Source organism: Thunnus thynnus, chromosome 23 (assembly GCF_963924715.1).
Source record: "Thunnus thynnus chromosome 23, fThuThy2.1, whole genome shotgun sequence".
Taxonomy (NCBI): domain Eukaryota; kingdom Metazoa; phylum Chordata; class Actinopteri; order Scombriformes; family Scombridae; genus Thunnus; species Thunnus thynnus.
The window spans coordinates 20,220,505-20,244,029 of NC_089539.1; the positions used below are offsets into that span (position 1 = coordinate 20,220,505).

The 23,525-nt window shown below is 41.7% G+C and overlaps 1 protein-coding gene across 1 annotated transcript in view; it reads left to right on the plus strand.

The window, feature by feature from the left end:
- Positions 1-425: 425 nt before the first annotated feature.
- Positions 426-23,525, plus strand: part of ntn4 (netrin 4) — a 28,991-nt gene continuing 5,891 nt past the window's right edge. The window contains exons 1-5 of the mRNA XM_067581341.1: positions 426-971; positions 2,613-3,166; positions 9,161-9,439; positions 15,740-15,866; positions 17,192-17,377. Of these exons, the coding sequence (XP_067437442.1) occupies positions 926-971; positions 2,613-3,166; positions 9,161-9,439; positions 15,740-15,866; positions 17,192-17,377 (1,192 nt within the window). The 5' untranslated portion in view covers positions 426-925. The remainder of the gene's footprint in view (positions 972-2,612; positions 3,167-9,160; positions 9,440-15,739; positions 15,867-17,191; positions 17,378-23,525) is intronic.

The following is a 23,525-nucleotide window of genomic DNA, read 5'->3' on the forward strand; positions in this document are numbered from 1 at the left end:
TGGTTTGTCCGTTCTACATGGCAGTGCAACATGGCGGTGCAACATGGCGGGTTCTGTGGAAGAGGACCTGCTCCCTCTGTAGATATAAAGGGCTCATTCTAATGTAACAAAAACACAATGATTTGTATTTTCAGGTGATTATACAATAATACTTATGAAGATTATATTCCATTTCTGCCAATTGAGCCCCCTAAATCTTACACACTGGTCCTTTAAGTTTAGTTATGATTATGACTACATTTGCTAATTAGTATTTCAGACAGGTGTGTGTGGCTGCCTGTCGTAGTAGAGAACTTTTTTTTAATTCATATTTTTTTATATCAATATATTGGGGGGCCCTCTACAGGCTATATATTATAATTGCGGCCCTGTGGAGCAGGATGTGAGCTCCATCCATGCCAGCTTTGCACAAACTGGAATGTTCCTTTAAGTCCGAGAAAAGCGGCGGAGGAGAGGCGGAGCTGCTGCACGGCGCTGTCACTACACAAGCTCTCTCTCTGCGCTCCTTAGAAATAGATGTGCGGGGATAGAGCAGGCGGCAGGCTCACACTGCAGGGAAATGAAACACGCTGCAGGTCCCGAAGCAGCAGCAGCAGCAGCAGACGAGCTGAGCAGAGCCGTTCACCACTTCTCCTTCACTACTTCACTTCTCCTCCTCCTCTCTCTGCGGGACACCACACACCGTGCGGGATCATGTTTTTTCCTCAGACAGAGTTATTTCTGCCTTATTGGATCGCAGCTGAGTGAAAGAGAAAGTCCACACTGGATTTGAACCTGCGCACTTGTTGTTTTTTTTTGTTTTTTTTCCCCATAGCCACTGTGGATGAGGTCTTTGCATACTTGATGTCTGAATAACACCAGCGGATTCTCCGGTTCAAGTTTTCCTCACATATTTTGGATTATTCAAGAAACAAGGAGCTGCAGTATGTTGGTTTTAGTTTTGATCAGTCTGGCCGTGTTGTCAGATGCAGGTTAGTGTGTTTTCACATCTATAACTCACATGCGTAAACATCCCATTGTCACAGTTACTGTCGCTGATCCTCCACCTCAGGGACAAGTGCAGCAGTGCAGAACTCGCCTGAATTATTATGCAATTTAATATCTGCCTAGAAGAGCGTTTGTTACAGATTCCTGACACACGAGGCCGCTTATATTAAAAGCTGGAAGTTTATCATACGATAATACACTTAATTATCAAGCTCCAGTGTCCATATTAACCTCATGGATGAACAGAACAACAGGGAACATGTCTGAGTCTCATTGTTGTTCACTGCCACAGATTTTAATGGAGGTTTGGTATTTAAAAAACATATTGTAAGAGTCGTGGTTTGTATTTGAATTTATATTTAGATGAGTAGTTTCCAAATTAGGTGTATCAAAGTTCCTATTAAATTGAATATACTCTAATTTAACATTACTGTACTATCTTAATTACTTGTTTACTCCCTTGTAATTAGCACAATGGGTGAGTGATTATAAATTACATGAAATGTTACAGTCTTCCTAGTGTGACCTACCCACCTACAGACAGTTATGTAATTCAGCATGAACTCCAGTCTAACAAAAAAAGAAAAAGCTCCTTAGTACAAAACCTTATAATTAAGGCCCAGTGGTTTAATATGAGTCCATCTGTGAGGTCTTTGACGTGAAAAAAGAAATAGAGCTCCAGGTTTAAGATAATAAATCCACAGTGGAAGATGACACTGTGGCCCTGAGGCGGTTGCAAAGCGTCTGGAAGGCGTCTGAATGCTGCTCATCTTCCCAGAGCTGCCAAACTTTATCTGTGTCAGAGTCCACGCTGGCTGCAGTCTGTGGCAGGCAGGTGCACAATGCCTCTATTATCCTTTTTTGCATAACATTTCCGATCGAGGTAAATCACTTGACTTGTGTACACACACACACACACACACACACACACATGCACACACACACAGTGAGTCACTCTTATTCACAGCTCACCCACTCACTCTCACTAACATCCTGTTACTATAACTCAGGTGTTTCGGTTCACTAAAGTTCACAGAATTGGAACATCTCAACATCTACACAACTTATAAACCCGCAGAGAAAGTCAATGATTTCTCTCTAAAAAGTTATTATTTATTGGTTAATATGGCCAATTATTAGACATAAGTCACAAAATTATCCTCTGGTGTATCCAGATTTTATGATATTCTTGTCTGACACTTCTTCCTTTCTATCAGAGTAGTAGTCCAAAAGAAAACTGTGAGGTCTGAGGTTTATCTAGAGTAACCAGGGTGCTGTTTCTGGAAAGATATGTTGCTATTGAATATATAAAAAGAAATTCTGTAAGCACCAGAAGTTAAAATGAATTCACCTCCATTGAAGACAGACATCTCAGAGACAAAATATGGGCAAATCAAAACCATCTGCCTGGCTAGATTCCAGTAGAGATGAGTGATTTGGATGAACTGACCCTTTAAGCTGAGGCATCCTGAGTGCCACACCTTGCCGCACCCACACTTTCACTCTTTTTTTTTTTGTTCTTGTTTTCTCTACAAAGCCGTTATGTCACCTCACCCCATATTTGCCAAAGTACTTGTGTAAACTTCTCTTTTTTCTTTTTCCTTTCTTTCCATCCATTCATTCAGGCCTGTCGGGGGACGTGTTTCGCGCAGGTGTGGCCCCTCGCTGTGAAAGCCGGGCCTGTAACCCCCGCATGGGCAACTTGGCTCTGGGCCGCCGCGTCCTCACCCAGACCGTCTGCGGTAACAACGGCACCGAGCTCTACTGCTCCTACGCCGACCCCAACGCCAACCTGGCCTGCGGCTCAGCCAAGTGTGCCAAGTGCAACGCCGGCCTGCCCCTCATGTCCCACCTGGCCAGCGCCATGTCCGACTCCTCCTTCCGTCACCCCAACACCTGGTGGCAGTCAGCTGAGGGGGTGGAGTCCGAGACGGTGCAGCTGGACCTGGAGGCTGAGTTCTACTTCACGCATCTCATCATAGTGTTTCGCTCGCCGCGGCCTGCAGCCATGACCCTGGAGCGCTCGCAGGACTTCGGGCGAACGTGGAAGATGCTGCAGTACTACGCCAGTAACTGCAGCGCCGCCTTCGGGCTGGAGGAGGGAAAGGCGGGCACGGGCCGGGATGGAGCCACCTGCACCTCCAAATATTCAGGGGCTTATCCCTGCAACCGTGGAGAGGTGAGGTGGAAGCTGTGTGTCTCGTCCAGATTGTGCGATGTCAAAGTCTGTCTCAAGTCAAGTTTATTTATCAAAATCACAAATTTGTGTCAAAGAGCTTTAAAATCTTCCCACCTTCTTCACAAGAAACTCTTTAAAGTTATAATTCTTAAACACGCACCAGCAGGTTTTCTTCACCACTTTCCCAAACAATGAGCTGTGAAAGGATGTGTAACCTCTAGAGGTGCCATGATCCGATTTATTTTAGTCACATTCCCATCTGGATATTATACATTTTTACCTCAATCCAAACACAGGCAGATCCCTCAGAAAGCAGGTTAATGCAGGTGGAAAGGAGGGCAGATACACATCTGCAATGAATTGCTGGAGGGGCTAACCAGAGGAGTTTCCTGTTCAGTAGTAGGCAACCACTTCTCCCGCTGTGCTACAAATTACAAATGATGTCATATCATACTGTACACGCAATGTATGGCAGGTAAACCACGCTACCGGACAGCAAGATGGATGCTCATTCTTTTCTAAACAGATGATTTAAAGTGCACCCTCTCTATCATCACCCCTCCTGCTGGAACAAATTCAGTTCTCTCTGCAGTAAGTCACGCAACATGCGAGAGTCATACGACGTACTTAGCACACTGAGCAACCAGGTGGGGGTAGCACTGTGAGTGTGTGTATGTGCATGAGTGAGTGTTTAATAGGCGTACTTTGACTGTAGCACGAGAGGGCTTCCTGAAGCCCATTGATGTTTAATTGAAGCAGTGTGTGTCAGGAGCTGCTCTGCAGATGTGTGTGGAGGCGCATGCCAAGCGTGGTGAAGCTCTGGGCTCCCTGCGGTGCTCTCATATGTAATGTGTGTTTACGCCCTCTTTGATGGGCTCTCCCTGTTACGACTCCCTCCAAGTATTCCTGACAGCTTTTATGGCCTTATTCTGCTGCTGTAACATAAATCTTTCTATATGTATTCCTGCTGTGTTTCTCTATATGTGTGTACGTTTGCACGTCTGTGTTTGTGCTTGAGAAAGAAACCAGCACTTTTTGTGCATTTACGACATGATTTCTTCTCTGTTTTTTTGTCCATGAAGGTGTGAAAATAGCAACTTATTTTCCTTTTATTCTCTCTCTGACTCTAAGCTTCGCATGTTGGTTTCTGTACGACTCAACCACCTGTGCTAGGAGCACAACCTTTGTTCTCCAACCCTTCCACCAGTGACCCAGAGGTCAAAAGAGGTCAAGTGGTGCTCTGACAGACCTGCTACAGCTGCTGCTGCAGCTGCTCAGCTGTTCACACTTTTTCTGCCTCTGTGTATTGTTGTGATTGTACATCACTTATGCTGACAGTTTTACTGTCTGTGGCCTGCAAAAGGTGATTAAAACATGGTATTTTTTAGGGTTTTTAAGTGTGAGTTTTAGTGTTTTTTGGCTACAATAACTCACCTCCTCTTTGTTTAATGCAAAAATATGAAGAGCATGTAACCTCTTAAGATTCAGTTTTGGCTTTGGAAATCTTATTTTGACAAAAAATTCCAGAGCTTTTCCATCAGCAGATGGAGTTGTATCAACATTACCATGAACCTCTAATCGTTTCATAACCACAATCATCCATCAAAAGATTGTCAATGAAAATCATTTATCAGAAGACCAATAATTTGTTTTTTTAAACAAAAATGACACCAAAGCAATTTTCATAACTGTTTGTCATTTATTAAGCAAAAATATCAAACATTTGCATCTCTATGCTTCTCAAATATGAGGATTTGCTGTTTTTCCTCTCTTTTATATCATTGTAAATTGAATATCTTTGGGTTTGGGACTCTTGATCCAACTTGTGATTGACATTTTTCACAATATACAGAGTAGAAAATTAATTGACTGATCAAAACTGGCAACTTGAACTATGAACGTACATCCCAAAGCCTAATAAAGGGGTCAGCTCTGTGCCTCATAAAAAGGCATATTTGCTCATTTTAGGAAAGATTACCCTGCACACTATAACAAAGATATTAAAAGATTAAAAACTTAAGTTGTCAAAACATCTTTGCATCAACAATATGTACTGAATTATTTAAGCAGAGTAAACAAAAGGTGCATCACCTGACTGATAACTCGATTTCACGTTTGCATGCGTGCATGTGTGGGATCGCTGTTGGCTGAGTGTGTTTCACGTGCATTTTTGTAGCGTGTATCAAAGCATGTTGGGTTGCATGTGAGCGTCTGAGCTTTCCGTGATCAGATGATGGGAGCTGTGATGGATAGCAGCGAAGGTTTGGGGTGGCGGGGTGAAGAGGAGGAGGAGGAGGAGGAGGAGGAGGAGGTGGGGGGGATTACAGGGAGCAGGTATTCTCAGCTTTCTACCTCTCTCTCTCTTTCTCCCGCAAACATGAAAGCATGTCATCTCTTGCGCTGAAAGCTTTTCATGTTCACCTGTAATGTGGGGAAAAGGTAGTGAGTGTGTGTGTGTGTGTGTGTGTGTGTGTGTGTGTGTGTGTGTGTGTGTGAGTGAGTATGCAGGGCTCCTTGTCTTATTTATGAGGTCAGCTGGGCTGAAAGAATGTGAGTGTTTGTTGTAGAGACTGACCTCCTTAGGGAAGGGAGCGAGGGCAGCACACATATTCTCTCTCTTTTTTCCTCGAGCACACACACACACACACACACACACACACACACATCCATGCCCTTTCAAATAAACACATACAGTCGGCTCTCCGTCTGTCTACTGGGAAGGAAGTGCCGTTGCTCTGATGGATGTCGGTACTGTTGGCTAGACACCCATCCCCCCTCTCTGTTTCTCTCTCCGTTTTTCTCCTTCCATCAATGCCCATTGTGCCTGTTTACCAGATTACAGTCCACAGTGCTTTGATGGAATTAGGGCTGTTAAAGCCAGACTTACTTTAGTTTTCAGCCTGAAACAGGAAGAACGATTATGAGTGAACACATGGCCCATAGTGAGCCCACTGCCTCAGGCCTCAGTGAGACTAAATTCAAATATGGCTCATTTAGCCTGTTACATATTTTTACTTGTTACATATTTTTGAACTTTTTCACCCGTGTGGTTTCAACTCTGCACCTCCATTGTGTCTCTGACGTTTCCAACCTCCATCATGATGGTAATGATAAATATCCTCTGTAGGGCAGATGTTTTTAGACTCCCACACTAGACACACAGTAGTTATACAGTAGTGATGGAAGGTAGATTAATAATAGTTGACGCTTTGTATTCTCTGCTTGTAATGTTACAGTGAATTAAAGTGTAATTAAAGGTTCTCTGCAGAGTTTCTTTGTAAATTACATTTATGTTAACATTCAGTGATTCTCACCACAACGCATTTTTTCAATCTTTGTGTTCTAACAAACCCAATTAATACATTTTCTTCCTCATAAAACATTTGTAAAGAACATTTTGAATTAGTTTATATCCACGTTTTGCAACTGTCATCTTCTTTACCACCTTTTGTGGCACTATTTTTCTGTGGAGAAGTTGTGGAATAGCAATAAATTGTTAGGAATGTGTGTTGTGTCATCCATGTATGAACATGTGCACTGTTGAGTGCATGCTAGTAGAGCATGAGATACAAACAAAACATGGATTGACTCATCAAAACATCGCTTCATAAAGCCACTAGTGCTCAAAAACTTGACACTGTACATTTTAATGCTTAATATTTTGGGATTTCTACAGATTTTCATCCAAAAATATCCAGATTTTTAGAAAGGAGCAGATTCATTCAAACTAATTTTCTCCCAGATTTTATGTCACAACACTTCCAAAAGTTGTCTCATCTGCTACAAGAGACAATGTTCACAGTAGTTTATGGTAAATTAGCTCCTCTTGCGACAAACACAGCTCAGAAAATGCTTCATGTAATAGAAAAAGAAAAGACAAAAAGGGGCAAGACAACACAAATAAGCTGCTAATCATGAACCTCAGTGCCTCCAAACATTTGAGTGTTTCTGTTTCAAATGGTACTTTCATCATCCAATTTCACCATAATTTTGATAATATTTATTTTTTTAGATCCAAATGTCACCCATTTTTTAAAAAATTAAAGATAAACATACATTTCTAGGTTAGTTAAACTTCTCTCAGTTGTAATTTTACAAACTCTTGGGCATCCCTGGACTCACATCTCTGCAGCACACAGAGTTACATAAACATGGGTGTCGTCGGCGTATCTGCGAACACTAATATTTTGTTTCCACATTCAAAAGAAAACTATGAGACGTGATTATGTAGTAAAAGCTCTAAGAAGGCCTCATGTGGAATGTTTGTTGTGTTAAGGAATGCAAAACGCTGATGTGTTACTGTGTGCAGGCCAGTGTGGATGTGTATGTGTGTATGTCTGTGTGTGTGTGTGTGTGTGTGTGTGTGTGTGTGCTGGTGTTGCTGTGGTGTCGCCGTGCTGTCGCAGGCCTTTTGTCCGGCCCTGAGTTATGTGAAGCTGCATCTCCGTCCCTGTCTTTGTCTGGTCCTGCTCTCCGTGCTCTCCCGCGGACCGGCGCCCCTCGTCCTATTTGTCGTGTTCTCTTAATTGCAGACCACAATGCCGTGACCCCGTGACCTTTTCCAACAACAGGGAAATTAATAGTGCTCCTCCCATCACACTCTCGGCCAGTCATCTAGCCAATGAGGGATCAGCATGGGGGCTTCGCTTGCATCTCCCCCTAACCTTCCACCAAAAACACTCACATACACATACACACACACAATACTTGTCCAATAATATCAATGACAGCCAGTCAGTGACAACAACACACACTTTGGTGAAGAGACACACTGCAAATACACACACTTTTGTTTCACAGCAAGAGTTGGGGCAGACACCAACTTTTTCACCCCGACAACAGCAGCGGTGTTGGTTGCTAGTGGCAGCAGTAGCCATGGCGATGGCAGCCTATAAAGGGATCTTCGATTTGAAGGTCTTGGACCAGACAGGGTAAAGAGAGAGAGAGAGAGAAAGGTTGGGTGCATTCATTCAAGGACACCCAGCACCCTCATGGTCACGTGAGGATGTAGTCAATGACGACGGGGTGTGAGGCCATAGTTTTGTGCACAAATGGCACCAAAATAAACGCCATTAACATGACAGATGTAGTAACATGAGCAGCATCAATGAAACCAATTGTGTCACTGAATAAACTCGCTTGATCCCTCTAAATCATGAAGTGGGGCTGCAGTGGGAAGAACCTTGAATGTCCTCTTTGTACTATAAAAACAGCTATGATTGATATTTTTCTTATTGGCAAGGTTTCAAATGACATGTGTAGTGTCAGAGGTGTTGCTTGTAGTGATGAACCTACAGAGAATTATCAGCTCCCTTTGGCTTTATGGAGCTTTATAGTGAGTTTCAGTTCATTTCTATTTGAAGAAACCTGGAGTCTGATTTGATATAACTGGCTACTGATGTGCCTGCAAATTTTTCCCGGAAAACATCCCCTGAGAAATGATTTAGATTTATAGCTTGAAGCAATAATCTAATCAGAGTGGTCCTGACTTCCTGCCTCTTAAAACTCCCAAATCTAATGAACTATTTAAACTATATAAAGCTACACATGATTCTGCACCTGTACGGCTTGTTTCCAGTCTCAAATTTATTCACAAACCAAATTTGCTGGATAATTAAGAAGAAACATTTTCTGTATGAAACTGAGAGACAAAGACTAGTGATGGCTCAGTGAGTGGCACGCTCCAGCAACCATCTGTTTTACAGTCTACTTGCTAAAAAATGCAGATTAGGCTGCATCAAATCACATTCATCAAAGTAAAAAAAAAAAAAAACAGACGTCTGGTTTTGTGAACTAAATTGTGATGTGTTTTCTGGTGAGATTGTAGGTCTCGATTGTGTTTTTTTGATGCCTGGAAAATATTTAGTCTATTAAATTAACACCAATTCTCTTTGCCCGTAAAATCAGAAGATGAAACAACCTCCATATGTAGCTGATTCATTGTGATATCTGACACTGGATCTCTCTCTCTCTCTCTATCTCTTTGTCTGACAGGTGATCTACCGCACCCTCCCAAAGTGGGAGTCCCTGGATCCGTTCGGGATGGAGGGTCAGCAACAGCTGAGGGTGACCAACATCCGAATCCGGCTGCTGAAGCGCCAGTCGTGTCCCTGCCAGGCCAAAGACCCCACCTCCGCACATGAAACCCTTCCCACTCGACACTTTGCCATCTATGACCTGATAGTGAAGGGAAGCTGCTTCTGTAACGGACACGCCGAGCAGTGTGTTCCTGCGCCGGGGTACCAGCCCATGAGAGACCGCACCAACCACGTGGTAAGAGAAGTGCAGTGAGTGAGTGTATCGGAAAAAAAAACACACACAACCACATCTCATGGTCTTTATCAATGGATAGACTTTGCTCAGTTGTCATGGAGATGGTTCAGTTATTATCACATAACCTAAGTATGGAACGTGAGTCATGATATAAGGTGGTTGTATATTTCTATGGCATCCGAACTCCGTCCTCTCAGAAAGACTGTGAGTTGCAGTTGAGAGCTCCACAAAATGCAGGTAAGTGGACCTTGAGTTAAGAATATTTCGCCAAATCGTACTTTACTATTAAAGGTACACTGTGGAGTTTCCATGTAAACTAAAACACTTGTTTAAATTCTGCATTTCTCACTAACAAATCAGTTGAATGTATTTTCTTCTTTTATAAAACATTTGTGAGGCCAAAATTTTAGCAGCAGCTAGCAGTCTTAACTGCCTTTTGCTAGCATGTTGCTACATTCTTGGCACTTTACCGCCACCAACTGCACTCAGTGGAATAGCATGTAGTACACATTTACCCTCTGCTGTCAATTTGTATCGCATAACATGCACATGTACAGTATATGTGCATCCCTTTGCACGTGCAAGTAGAGCACAAACGAAATAGGAACGCACAAAATATTGCTCCATAGCACCAATAGTGGTCAAAGACTGCCTGTAAATTTTGAAAACTAACTTTAAAAAAATGCTTTTTGAAAAATTACAAGTATAAAAATACAATTGAATCTGTCATAACTTTAGTGTGAATGTTCATTTGTAATCCTAGATACACTTGTTTGACCAAAAAAGTTTTTTTTACTCGCTTTTTCCTGAGATTTCAACTACATCTTGGTCTTCGGCAGTGGATAAATAGTTTGAACAATTCAATACTTGTCCGTAAGCTGCCTTGTTTAGACATTTCTTTCCATTCTTCAAGTTTCACTTGTTTTGATAATCATCACGAAGTAATCACACCCCATGGGCAGATTTTTTCACTTGTTTTATGTAAATCAAGATTATAAAGCTTGATACCAGAATAAATGGCTTGCTCTGCCTCTCGGTCTCTTTGTGTTGGCAGTCGTCTTAATAACAGACTGAAGGAGGGGTGGAGGGGGATCACCTTTCTCTCTCCTGCTTCCTCTGGTCTTCTAGCTCTGTCTGGTCAGATAAACAGCCCCCTTTCCTGATAGGAACAAACCAGATAGATGTAGATATTGACTCATCTGAGGGCTAATGATGGTGTTGATGTGTGTGCGCGTTGATAAAGGTGTGAACAGACAGTGTTTTTGCTAGAGATCAACCATAAGTGTTTCAGAGCCGGGTTCCTATCGCAGCCATCTCCACAAACAGAATCGCTGGACGGCTTTGAAGCAGAGTGCCTGTTCAGCTGCAATCAGTGAAGCTCGACAGGGAAAGTGAGAGTCAACAAGGAGTTTCCTTTACATTTATAAACAAAGACATTAGATAAATAGCGGTACTACAATATACAGAAGGATGGATACGGGCCTTTTATGAGAAATCAGTCAGAGTTGACATGACAAATATGATGCGGGTCCATTTTAGTCTGTATTTAGTGAAGAACTGATCAATTTGTGGCTGGTTCTCTATGAGAAACTCTCAACCTGAACTAATTCTGATGCAATTTATTGTTTGTACAAGTAATATTTTTTTAGTGTTTCACAGAATTTTACAGCCTGAAAAGATCTCTGTGTTTTATTTCCAGCATTTCATCATTTATATTGGTTATGATGACATCGTACTCCCAGATTAAAGTGGAAATAGACTTTTTTTTTTGCTTTAACTTATCAGTATGATGTAAATGTTGATTGCACAGTGTAATGGCTATAGACTATCGACACTATCAGCGTTAAGATTGTTTCCGTATAAGTCTCGCCGTCACTGTGCAATCCTGTCTGCCACCGGGTACGATCTCTCGGAAAGATGAAGGCTCGATTTACGAAACAAAGGTAGTGTGCCAACGATTGCACAAACAAAAGAGGAAGAGAATATCACTTTTGCTTTCCCTGGTAGCTATCAGTAGCTATATCTCATATAATTACTGATAGCTAACCTCTTTTGCCAACTTTTTGCTGTTGTCTTATCGGAGTTTGCAAAACATTAAGGTTGCAGCTTCTCATTTTTACCATCGCTTTCACTGGTTAAAATGAAAAACTGTCGCAGCGGTAGATTATATCAGCTGTCGTTAATTAATGTGAATTCCGTGAGTAACTTGTCGGAAGCCCAAAATTAAACATTTGCTCTCTGCGAGATGTCGTCTGTACTCGGCTCAGATCATTTCGCTCTGACAATGCTGTACAATTGCAAGTTGATTGTGTTTGTTGTTCTGACAAGACCAGACAGTGAGGAGCCTTCACATCAATTTCATGAGTCACATTCTCCCAGTCGCATTTTCATTCATATCATATCAATAATTTAAGATAATCGACTTTATAGTTTTGAACCAGGACTCCCAGTATTTGGATCAAGTAGCTTGTAAAGAATAAGTTGTGCCAAATTTAGTAGCTACAGCTGCGATCAGTGTTGCGTGTCTTCTGCTGTTATGAATGTATGTATATTTTTATAGCTGAACATCTCTGGCACAAAAATTTCTTTCGGGATGAATTACGTTCTATCTTGTCTTTGAAGATTGTCAGACATCCAGGTCATGTTCTTTCTTATCTCATTTTTCAGGATGTAGCTTGAGTATGCACTGTGCAGCTGTGTTATTGAGGTAAATATAAGTACTGAGTCAGACTCAGGGCCAGAAACATTCACTGGAACATCCCTAACAATAATAAGATCCAGTTTATGAAGAATAATGCAGATAGAGCTCACGGTAATGATTATTTTTAAATTTGTTTCTGCTCATTCTTTCAAATATTCAATCAGTCATTTAGTGTATGAAACAATAAAAAAAGACAAGCCCCAACAGCTGGAAAAATCTTGAAGTGTTCATATTTTATACTGATATGAAACAGGGAATATGTTTGGTATTTTACATGATGAATGAACATGTTGATTCATATGTGTTTTTGGAAGGATGCTGAAGCTCTTTAAATCTTAAAATCTAACCATTTCCATGCCAAGAAATTCCAAGAAGCTCTACTAGTGTTTTCATCAGGATTTCCTTCTTTTGAGGGATAGAAAATCCTCTTAAACCGTATTTAGACAACGAGACTGTAAAACTCTCCTCTGCGCACCATGCTAATAATAATGATAAAACATTTAAATGCTTATTTGTGTGTAATTTAAAACACCAGTTCACTTCTCGACATAAATCGACCACAAATATTAGTCTAACTGCACAGAAGACTTAAAGTTTGAACAGTAAATCCCTCTCGACTGTGCTGACAACATTACCTCAGGTCATCGGAGTGTCGCTTTGCTATGTGCCATGCGGGAGCGTTCGGTAAACACACAGAGGTTATATAAGTGCCTTTTCCCGCCTATCAGCAGTTTGTTTTGTGTCTCCGTTTCGAGCCAGAGCCGACGTTTCTAGCAAAACCCAAACAAGCAGAGCAGCACAAGACAGGAGATGAGGGCAGAGATTACTCAAGGAAGGGATGGGAAGGGCATGAATGTGTGTGTGTGTGTGCGTGTGTGTGTGTGTGTGTGTATTTCAGGGCTTTTCATACATGTGTATGCACTGAACATACAATGCAGGCTTCTATTCTGTTCTATTCATATATGTACACTATGTTTGTTTGGTCTGCTGCATGTGTGAGGTGTGTGTGCTTAAGCATGCAATGTTTTGTCTGCTCTGTGTGTGTGTGTGTGTCTGCGCATGTGTGTGTGTGTGTGTGAAAGTGGCCCTGATACGTCGAGTCATTACTGCCCAGACAGTGTGAACAAGGACGAAGGGACCAGTTTGTTTGTTGTTGTGTTTTTGCGCTCCTGTCCCCCCACATGGGGTTTTGTGGTCCAGGGTGATTACACTGTCTGTTAGTTTGCCACAAAGCCACACACACACACACACACACATAATGACGTCCAGGGACAGCTACTGGAGCGTTAGCAGCAATTAGTTCAGCCAGGATGTGTGTGTTTGTGTGTGTGTGTGTGTGTGTGTGTGTGTGTTTTTCTGTTTCACAATCTGCCTCTCTTTCCACATCTCTTTCTCTTTTCCATCTTCTTTACTATTTTACTCATTTGATTTGCACTTAATTTCTCAGTTTTTCTCTTATACCAATTTCAGACGCCATGCTATTCGCCCGATAACAGCCCAACCAAGCAGCAACTACCACAGCTCGAGGCTGAAGTCAATGCTTAAGTACCTTAGAGTGTCACCAACAGCCACCAGATGCTCCAACTGACTCCCATTCAAAAAAGCCTCAACTTCTCTCCAGAAATACTAAGTCAACGAGTCATTGTGGTTTCAATCGCTTAATCCAGGCCCTCTAATAAGTGTGCTGGTGGTCATTTTGGAAATTATTGTTCCGTTAATAAGATTTGAAGACTTATACTAGCTTTGATGTGTGCCGTGTGGGTGTTGATTGACAGCTGTGATTGACAGTTGGCTCCGGCACTCGCACTGAGTTGGACTATTGTTGCAATATTTCACTAAGTTTAATGTTACTTGATTATGATACCTGCTCTGTTAGCACAACATTAGCCCGAGTGTGCCCCGTGTTAGCTTCAGTCCCAGGTAGCGGGGCATGTTTCCAGAGCATAAAAGGCAACACCCTGCACTCCTTATTAGGAAGGTCCTGGCTCCAAATGGAAAAGATGATGCCGACCATAAGCTGCAACTCTTGGCTTCAAACGGCTCCAATGCAAACCAGTGGGTGACTTCATGAGCCCAACATGGCAGATATAGGGTGTCGGGATCAAAATGGGCACAACAACTTATGGTTTCATCCCATGTAGTGTATCATAGTTGACACACAAAAAGCCCAGAGTGTTTGGATTTTGTTATGTTAGTACAAAACTATCCTTTTTAGGCATGGAAGTGGTGAAATTTAAACATACTAACTATCACCAGCCTCCAGAGATATATCTGTCAGCACTGAAAGTCCTGTATCAGTCCAGCCCTGTTCTGTCTTTTGTATGGCCAAGTTTACATGGTTTGCGTGTGTGCAGCTCTCAGTGTGTACATGTGTTAATTGTCCCGTATCACGGTATGGTAAACATGTGAAATGGGTTGAAATACCAGCTGTCTGGATCTGAGCCAGCTGCTGCTGGCCTTTTCCCCTTCTTTTCCTTCCTCCTTGTCATTTTTTTTTCTTTTTCCATGCCCCTCCTTTTCTCTCTCCACTCTGGACTTCTTCAACTTTCATTAATTACTTCTCCTTCTTCCGTTTTTTGCGATATGTGTCATTAGGTCTCCTGCCTACCTCTCATTTATGCAATTGCTTGCCCTATTAGAGTGATTGAAATGGTGTGTGATGTGTGTAAAATCAGTCATGTGTGCATATATTTGTGTGTGTGTGTGTGTGTGTGTGTGTGTGTGTGTGTGTGTGTGTGTGTGTGTGTTCACCTGCACAGTGCTGGACTGATCTGGGGTCAGTTCAGGCAGAGGACATGTTGGTTGTATTCCTATAGCATGTGGATGTGTTTAACTCTATGTGTGTGTGTGTGTGTGTGTGTGTGTGTGTGTGAATCAGAGCTGTTTGTGAGGTAATGACACAACGCACACCGTGGGAAACGAATTTAGTGAAATTAGCGAGCATTTTTGTGTGTGTCTACCTCTGTAATCATTGTATAACTCTGTGTGTGTGTGTGTGTGTGTGTGTGTGTGTGTCCTACATTACAGTTGCACGGTGTAACGCAAACAAATAAAGAGCTTCCTCAGATGCCTTGCCCCCCCCCCTTCAATCATTATCCAGCATGCATGGCATTCCAGCTCGCAGGAATGACAAGGAGATTGTTATTGTGCTCTCAGTGCTGCATACTTGCACTCGTCTCATACACACACACTTGTAAACACACACACACACACACACACACACACAAACACACACAGGCTTTTCAGACCAGAGGCCCGTTCTTGTTTCCAGTGATGAAGCCAAACAATCAATCTCCATTCACTAATTTCTGGCGAGGGAGAGAGACTGAGAGAGGGATGGAGTGAGAAAATCAGAGGAAGTAGAGAAGAAGAAGAGAAAGAGACAGAGAGTCGTGGAAAAGGCGAGAGAGAAGAAGAAATGTTAAATCAAGAGGAAGAGGGAAGTCCTCACCTCCAACAGGCTTGTTCTCACGTGGGAAACTTTCCATCACACTGACCTCTTTGTTCCTCCCATCCTTCCATCTCTACCTCTGTCTATCATTCGGCTGTTGCTAATGAGCTCTCTCTCTCTCTTTTTTGTCTCTCTCTCTCTCTCTCAGGTCCATGGGAAGTGTGTGTGCAGACACAACACTGCAGGTGATCACTGCGAGCAATGCGCTCCTCTCTACAACGACCGACCCTGGCAGCCCGCTGACGGACTGACGGGGGCTCCGCAAGAATGTCGGAGTGAGTCGAACATTGACACCTTTTCCACTACAGGAAGTTAAAGGGGACCTATTATGCTTTTCCTTATTTTCAGTCATATATATATAATGTTACAATGTCGGATGTTCATATTAAACGTGACCGAAGTGGCAAATAATGAGGTAAATGTATGTAGAAGTAATCCCTGTGAGCAAAAGGCACTGGCTTCAGACTGCTCTGAAAACTCGGTTTCCAACAGTTTTTTCTGTCTTCGGCTCGTGATTTCTATATATGGTCATCTGATCCACACACAGCGCACGAGTTCACTGCTCCGCTCCGCTAACGTTATGGTGTTTTTCCATTGTTTTGAGGGTAGTCACACCGAGCCATGACTCAAGTTGAGCTGGCACGCTGTGAGTGTTTTTCCATTACACAGCAAGGCAAAGTAAAATAAGTTGTTTACCTCTTGGGGGTGAGCTGCTTGTTTATGCTTGTACTATTTGTCTCTCCATTATTTCTAACTGATCTGCTGAACAAAGAGCTCCAAATATCTTCATATGTTGTTTTGTCGCCCGGTTTTTAGCGCCGCTAACAAAGCTCTGCTAATTCAGTGAGGAACATGTTTAATTTCCTGTAAAAGTCTCCCATTGTTTAGTAATTTTTAATATGAAGCAGTAAAGCAGGAAATGTTGGGTTTGCATCAGCGGTAACTTAACACGACTCTGATACAGCTTCCTGAAAGCTAACCAATCAGAACAGAGTGGGCTCATCGAGAGACGCGCCTTAAGGAGACAGGAGCTAAAACTGCCTGTTTCAGACAGAGGCTGAACTGAGGGCCTGCATAAAGGGCCAGTATAATATAAATTAGGAGTTTTTTTTAAATATTAGTGGAGTCTCAGAATAAAAATATAGAGCATAATAGGTAATATGCTCATTTCCAGCTCTATATTTAATAAAATGTTATGTAATTCATAGCCATAGTCACTTGTCCTGCTTTTATTTCATCTTTTTTGGGGAGAAGTTTGTGAAGCTAAGTCTCAGCACTGCTCAGGATGATACAACGTTCAGGTTTCAGTCAGTGAAAGCAGTTTTGTCAGTCATGATTGGTTGAGCAAATATTGCATCATATCAACATCAAAAAGAAATACGAGAACGAACAAAATACAACAACCACTATTTACTACTCCTACTGCAAAGAGGGCTGTTATTGTAACAGTAAAATAATGTTATATCCAAGTCCTGACATGTATTTGGGGAGAAGAGGGAGCTGTAAGAAACAAAAATATCTACTAGGATATTGCACCACATGGCAAACTAAAGTTACTGACAGCAGATTCCTGACGATGTGTGATCTCTCACCTACACAGAGTGTAAGTGTAACGGACACGCTCAGAGCTGCCGTTTTGATTGGTCGGCGTGGCGCGAGTCCGGCCAGCGCAGCGGAGGCGTGTGTGACTGTCTGCACAACACCGAAGGACGCCAGTGTCAGAACTGCAAGGCCGGCTTCTTCAGAGACCCCCAGCGACCGACCACCGCCCCCGACTCCTGCAAACGTAAGACACACACACCAAAACAGACATCATTTACCTCTAACTAAACATGAATCAGCAAACCTTTGCCAACTGCTGCACTAAATTTGACCTTTTATACATCTGGGTTGGATCTTTATGCTGTTTGTTTTATAGCACAAAGCAGAACAAGAAGTGAAAAGAAGTGAAAGAGGAAAAATCCATTCCTATATATTCATCTTTTTTAATAAAGGAAGAGAAGGAGGAGGACAAAATAGCCTAGCCTTAATTCGTCAGCGAGCAATGGGGATTATGGGAAATGTGGTCTGAATTTTGAGAAGCAGCAATAACAGAATCCCTGGTGTGAGACTGTGACCACCACCAATGTGGTAAATTTACTGAACTAACACCAAGGTGTAACAGTTAATTTGTCAGTCAGTGATGAAGTCTAGTAGGAAGAAATGGGCATACTGTGAAATAATTTACTTTGACCAGTTTTCCCAGTGTTGAAATTTGTCTAATTTTCAATTATAATTGGCATTTAAAACTCATAAATTGCTGAATGAATTGTTCAAATACAGCTGACAGTGCACATATACAGTAGATGTAGTGCAGTACATTGCATCTGCTGTAACCATGACATCCATCATTTTCCCGTTGTTTAAACAATGAATACAGGAAACTTGAAAGATTAACTATGTGTTTTTTGTTTAATTTTATTTTGAAATGATTGTCGAGTGTTTTAGTGGGTAGAAATGTCTTGTTCATGTTCAGAAATGCCACATATTTCCACTCTCATCATTCAAACAGTGAGCAAACTTTTCAGGGAATGAATAATACGGTTATATCTAAAAAAAAAAAAATCATCTCACATCAGATTACATCATATTATGTAATTAATGATCTCAGTCATTGCTCCATTAAGCACCCAAGATGCTATTTGTATGAGATCACTTCAGGAATTTCACTGGTAACATTAGATGCAGGGACGTTGCCATACCGTACGTTTTAGTAAACTGTGAAACCCACAACTGTGACGTGTAGAACACATCGTAAAATGTCATGAAGCGCAATTAATCATATCAGTGTTGATAAAATGTTGCTGATGTGAATCATAACATTAACCTCATATACACTACACTGGCACAGCAATTTCATCCTCGCAAGGAATGTACGAGGACTGCGATCGCAAGCTGGGACGTGCTGGATGACGCTGATTCCTGATGGGCACCTGGCCCTCTGTGTGTGTGTGTGTGTGCGCGCGTGTGTGAGTGTGTGTGAGAGACAGAGAGAGAGACCGCAGACGGCCCACGCTTGCGTCCAAGGTTTACACCATAGTTAATCATCAGATGGCGGCATACCTTCGTCTTGACTCAAAGCTCAACACACAAGCCTGCTTGTCCATCTCAGCATGTTTTGCCGTTTTTCACGTGTGACTCACAGCTCGAGTAGCTTCAGGGTAATCATCGGTAGTAAATGTGTGAGGGTCCTCTTTGTGTGTGTGTGTGTGTGTGTGTGTGTATGAGTGGGTGGGTGGGTCACGCGGCGTGCTGCCCTCCAGTGATGAGACGAGTCTTAAGTAAACACGAGATACTCATCTATAAACACAGAGCAGTGGCTACATTCTCCCTCCGATTATCTGTCAGATTTGACCCAGTGAGCTCAGTCCTGCAGGTATGCTGGACTTGTGCGCTCGAATGTGTGTGTGTGTATTCATTTATGCGCACACATGTCTCATTAAAGGACTAATTCACAGTTTTTCAAGTCTGAGCCCAACATTGAAACAGGTTTTTCTTGCTGTAATCATTCCTCCCGTTCATATTGACCATTAGAAGATCCCTTCATTATGCACTTACAATGTAAGTGATGGGAGACAAAATCCACAGTCCTCCTCCTGTGCTAAAATGTATTTAAAAGTTTATCTGGAGCTAATATGAAGCTTCAGCGTCCATATGAGTTAAATCAAGTAGATATATTTTATCATTACAGTCTTTTTAGTTCCATACTTCCACCACAGCTCAACAGGGAAACACTGTCCGAGGAAACACAAAGAGGGAATTTGATGCTAAAAAGACTGTAAATGTGTCAAATATCCACTTGATATGACTAACACAGACTGCTGAAGCCTCATATAAGCCTCACATCAACTTTAAACTTAAATTTTTTGCACTAAATGACTGTGTGGACACACTGTGGATTTTGGCTTCCATCACTTACATTGAAAGCACATTTGAAGGATCTTCTAATAGCCAGTATAAACAGGAGGACTGATTACAGTGAGAAAAACCTCTTTCACTGTACATATGGACGCCTGACTGTTGTTTTAAAACACACTTGAAAAATTGTGAACATGTCCTTTTAAATTTAAAACAACTGTCATTTTGCACCAGACCATACAAAAACACCTGCGTGGAAACATCCAATTTTTATCTGTCAGAGTTGTGGTGGTTTCCATGAAGGGTTTTTTTTTTTTTGCACCTGAAAACTCATTTGTAATGTAACTATGGAGGCTGGAGTGCTAACAACCATCACTGATGTCTGATTAATAGAAAAAAAAAGGAGCGATGGCATGCTTGGAGAACCCCTGAGACAAAGGTGCAGGTTGTGAAATCCCTCTGCAGCCACTCGCTGACAATGGAGGAATTTCCCTCGGTCGTGAGGAACATTTTTTTCATACCAGGCTCCGAGGGGCCCGGGAAAGAAAATACTCCACGCAAGCTCGTACACACCAAAACACTTAAGCGGGGGAAAGTTACAGTGTGTATGTGTGTGTGTGTGTGTGTGTTGAGTTTGTTGTCCTACACTGGGTGCTTTTTTAGTGGTTGTTCAGGCAGGTGTCCTGTCATGTCTCAGGACACGCTCATAAATTTTTCATTGTCAGAGATCCCGCAGCTTTCTTGAACACACACACACACACACACATATATATACACACACACACATTTGCATACAGGAGTCCTTGTGTCGTGACCCCTTCAAATGCTCACACAGTTATGTAAACACACATACTTACCAAACACATAGTCACACGTGTCTGGGCTTTACATGGGACTGAGGTGCTGCTGTAGTCTCTGTTAATTATTAGCAGAGCAGGCTACTCACTAAACAATAGTATAGCTACACACACACACACACACACAAACTAAACACACTTTTCAGACTGATGTTAGACCTCTAGCTTCTCTCAGTCCCGAAATTAAATTCTTGCCTTTTAAGGGTCAGTGTATGTTCAGTAGTCCGACGACCGTGTGTGCGTCTGCGCATGACCTCGTCTATAAATGCGATATCTTTATGATTTTATTGATACTGTTCACTTCAGTCTTATGATACGTTTTATCTTATCTTTGTTCTCCCGTGTGATTCGCCTAATAAAAGTCGGGGAACTCAGTAGGACCGATGTGACTTCTTTATTTTTATATGTGTAAGAAGTGCTTTTTTATTGAGGAAGTTCTGCAAAAAAATACAACCCTACTTCCATATATTTTTAAAGTTTAACCCTCAACTCACCCTGTACAACACAGAAGTACATCACATCTTTAATTCAGGAGATATAATTATAATATTGTACATATTTTGTAAAACTGCAAACCCCAATTGGCTCCAAGTAACAGTTCTTTTCATGATCGATTACTCTGCTGATTATTTTTATTAGCTGATTTGTAGTTTAGTCTATAAAATGTCTGAAAATAATAAAAAAATTTAATTTTTACAGTCCAAGGTGACGTCTTTAGATGTCTTGTTTTGTCCGACAAACACTCCAAAGCCCAAAGATATTTGATTTACAATGATATAAAATAGAGAAAAGCAACAAACAGTCACATTTTAGAATCTAGAAACAAGAAATGTTTGGTGTTTTTGCCTCACAAAAACCAGAAAAGTAAGTTCGATAATTGATTGTTTATCGGCTACTAAAGTCATAATCAGCCGATCAGTCTGGAGGTACGACAACAGTGGAAATACAGCATTAGGCTTTATTGTGTTTTTATCCTCAGACTCGTATGCATTTTAGTCATTAAATCAATCAATTTGTAAAGCATTAAAATAGGCTCGAAAGTGTTCCTGTTTATCTAGAAACTTATCTGTGGAATCACTGCAGGAATACTTAACTTTAAAATGTTAGAAAATATGAGTTTCTGTCATGACTTCTGTGCATTTGAGCTGCCATGTTGGGAAAAACATGAACACACACTGAAAAGACTGTAAAGGTTCAATGCAGTGACACTGTATTGATATAGGAACAATAATACAAAAGACTTCATAGTTTCTCTTTTAAGCTTTTAAGCCAACATGTGCGAGAAGTCGTTAAAGTGTCCCGAAAAAAGTTTAAACATCTACGAATTCATGACTTCTGGGCAAACTCCATCTGTCGAAGACGACTGTGTGACGGGAATGAAAGCGTCAGAACGGCTACTCAGTGGACCTTGCGGTGAGATTATTTCGTCAGCTACTGTTTCCAAGGTCAATCTCAGCCTGTGTTATTTGTTTACAGTTGAATGTCATGTGAACTTAATGAACTTTGGTTTGATAAAACACAAACCTCCCAAATTAGAAGTCTGACTAAAAGTTGATTTTTTATCATATTTTCCACTTAGATCTAAAATCAAAGAGAGCATTCATTTTTTAAAAAAGGAGTTGAAAGCGCCGAGAGACGAGGCTCTGGGTCTACTGTAAGAACTCGGAGTCATTTACTGCCAGTGAGGCTTCAAGCATCATTAAACTGCAGAGAAATGGCTCCAAAACAACACCCCCTCTTTGTTTCTCTCTCCTCGTCTTCTGCTTCTCCGTCACCACGTCTCACCCCCCCCCGCGCCCCACCCTCGTCCTCCCTCCCCCGTCTGCCCCCGAGATAGGGACAGATTTATGGGGGAGGCCCGACACCTCCTGCAAGGGTCTCTGTGTTCACAACAGTGCAAAAAAAAAAAAAAAAGACAGCAGACGCTAGTTTTCTCAGACTGCTGGGGGGGAAACACGGATGAGTGTTATGTACTCTGTGTGTGTGTGTGTGTGTTTGTGTGTGCGTGCAGAGCAAGTATATTGTTTTTGGAGGTTGTTTAAGGAACACCATATCAGCACACAATTAGAGGGGACATGTGGGAGGGAGAAAGCTGGAGAGGTGTGTTTGAGATAAGAAAAAGAGAGGGGCCTTTGTATTAAGAGTTCTTGCAACAATACCAGACAGACAAATAAAACAAGTGATGAGTGATGAAATACTGAATTGTGGTGATAAATTAGAATTCGCAGGTCAGTAAACTATTAGCTTAAAAGGACCTTTGGACTCATCTGGTTTGATTTTTGTTTTACGTCCGGATTGTTTTCTTATATATAGATGTAGTAAGAAAGTTTTTATGATAAATTGAGTTTTGCAGGAGCAGGTAATAGTGTAGACGAGAGAAACTTTAAACATAAACGGTATAAGGTTCACAACCCAGTTCAGACACACGCATACACTCACCTGTTACTACTGTCACCCTCCTTCAGTACAGCTCAGAGGTGAAGATTAGGGTGCAGCCAGCTTTTAAAGACAGATACAAGATATTTTGGATAATTCATGACAAATAATCACCTTGAAACTTAACGCTTAACACAAGTTAAGGACAATATATTCATGCATATGTGTTACAAATCAGACTCGATGCTGGTATACTATTAATCAGGTCAACAATAAATAGCTCAAGCTTTATCATGTCAATTACACAGTATCAGAGTCTGGATGTCTGATTGATTAAGTGGTAATAAAACACAACTAGGTCTTCTGATATAAAAAAGGCAAGGCAGATGAGAGATGTTTTCTCCACCTAGTCCAATATCAGCCCCACTCAGAGTGTATTATTACACTTATAGTACATCATAGCCGCCAACCACAGGCCAAAAGAGTGTTTGTTTTTGTCGGTTTGCTCTGTTTCACCAGTAGGATATATGATTTATTTATGGATTACAGACCTTTTGTATTACAAGTTCCGGCAACAAAACCAGAAAGACAAATAGAACAACTGATGACGGATGAAATACTAAGTTGTGGTTTATTAATGATAAATTGAGCCGTTGGTTTGGATTCGAGCCGGTTTGAAATTTTAGTCGGTTTCATCTTTTCCGTTCGGAGCCAGGACCTTCTGAATAAGGAAGGGAGTTGTCTTTCACGCCCTGGAAACACGCCATCCCTCTGTCTGTCTGTCTCTCCTCATATTTCCTGTTA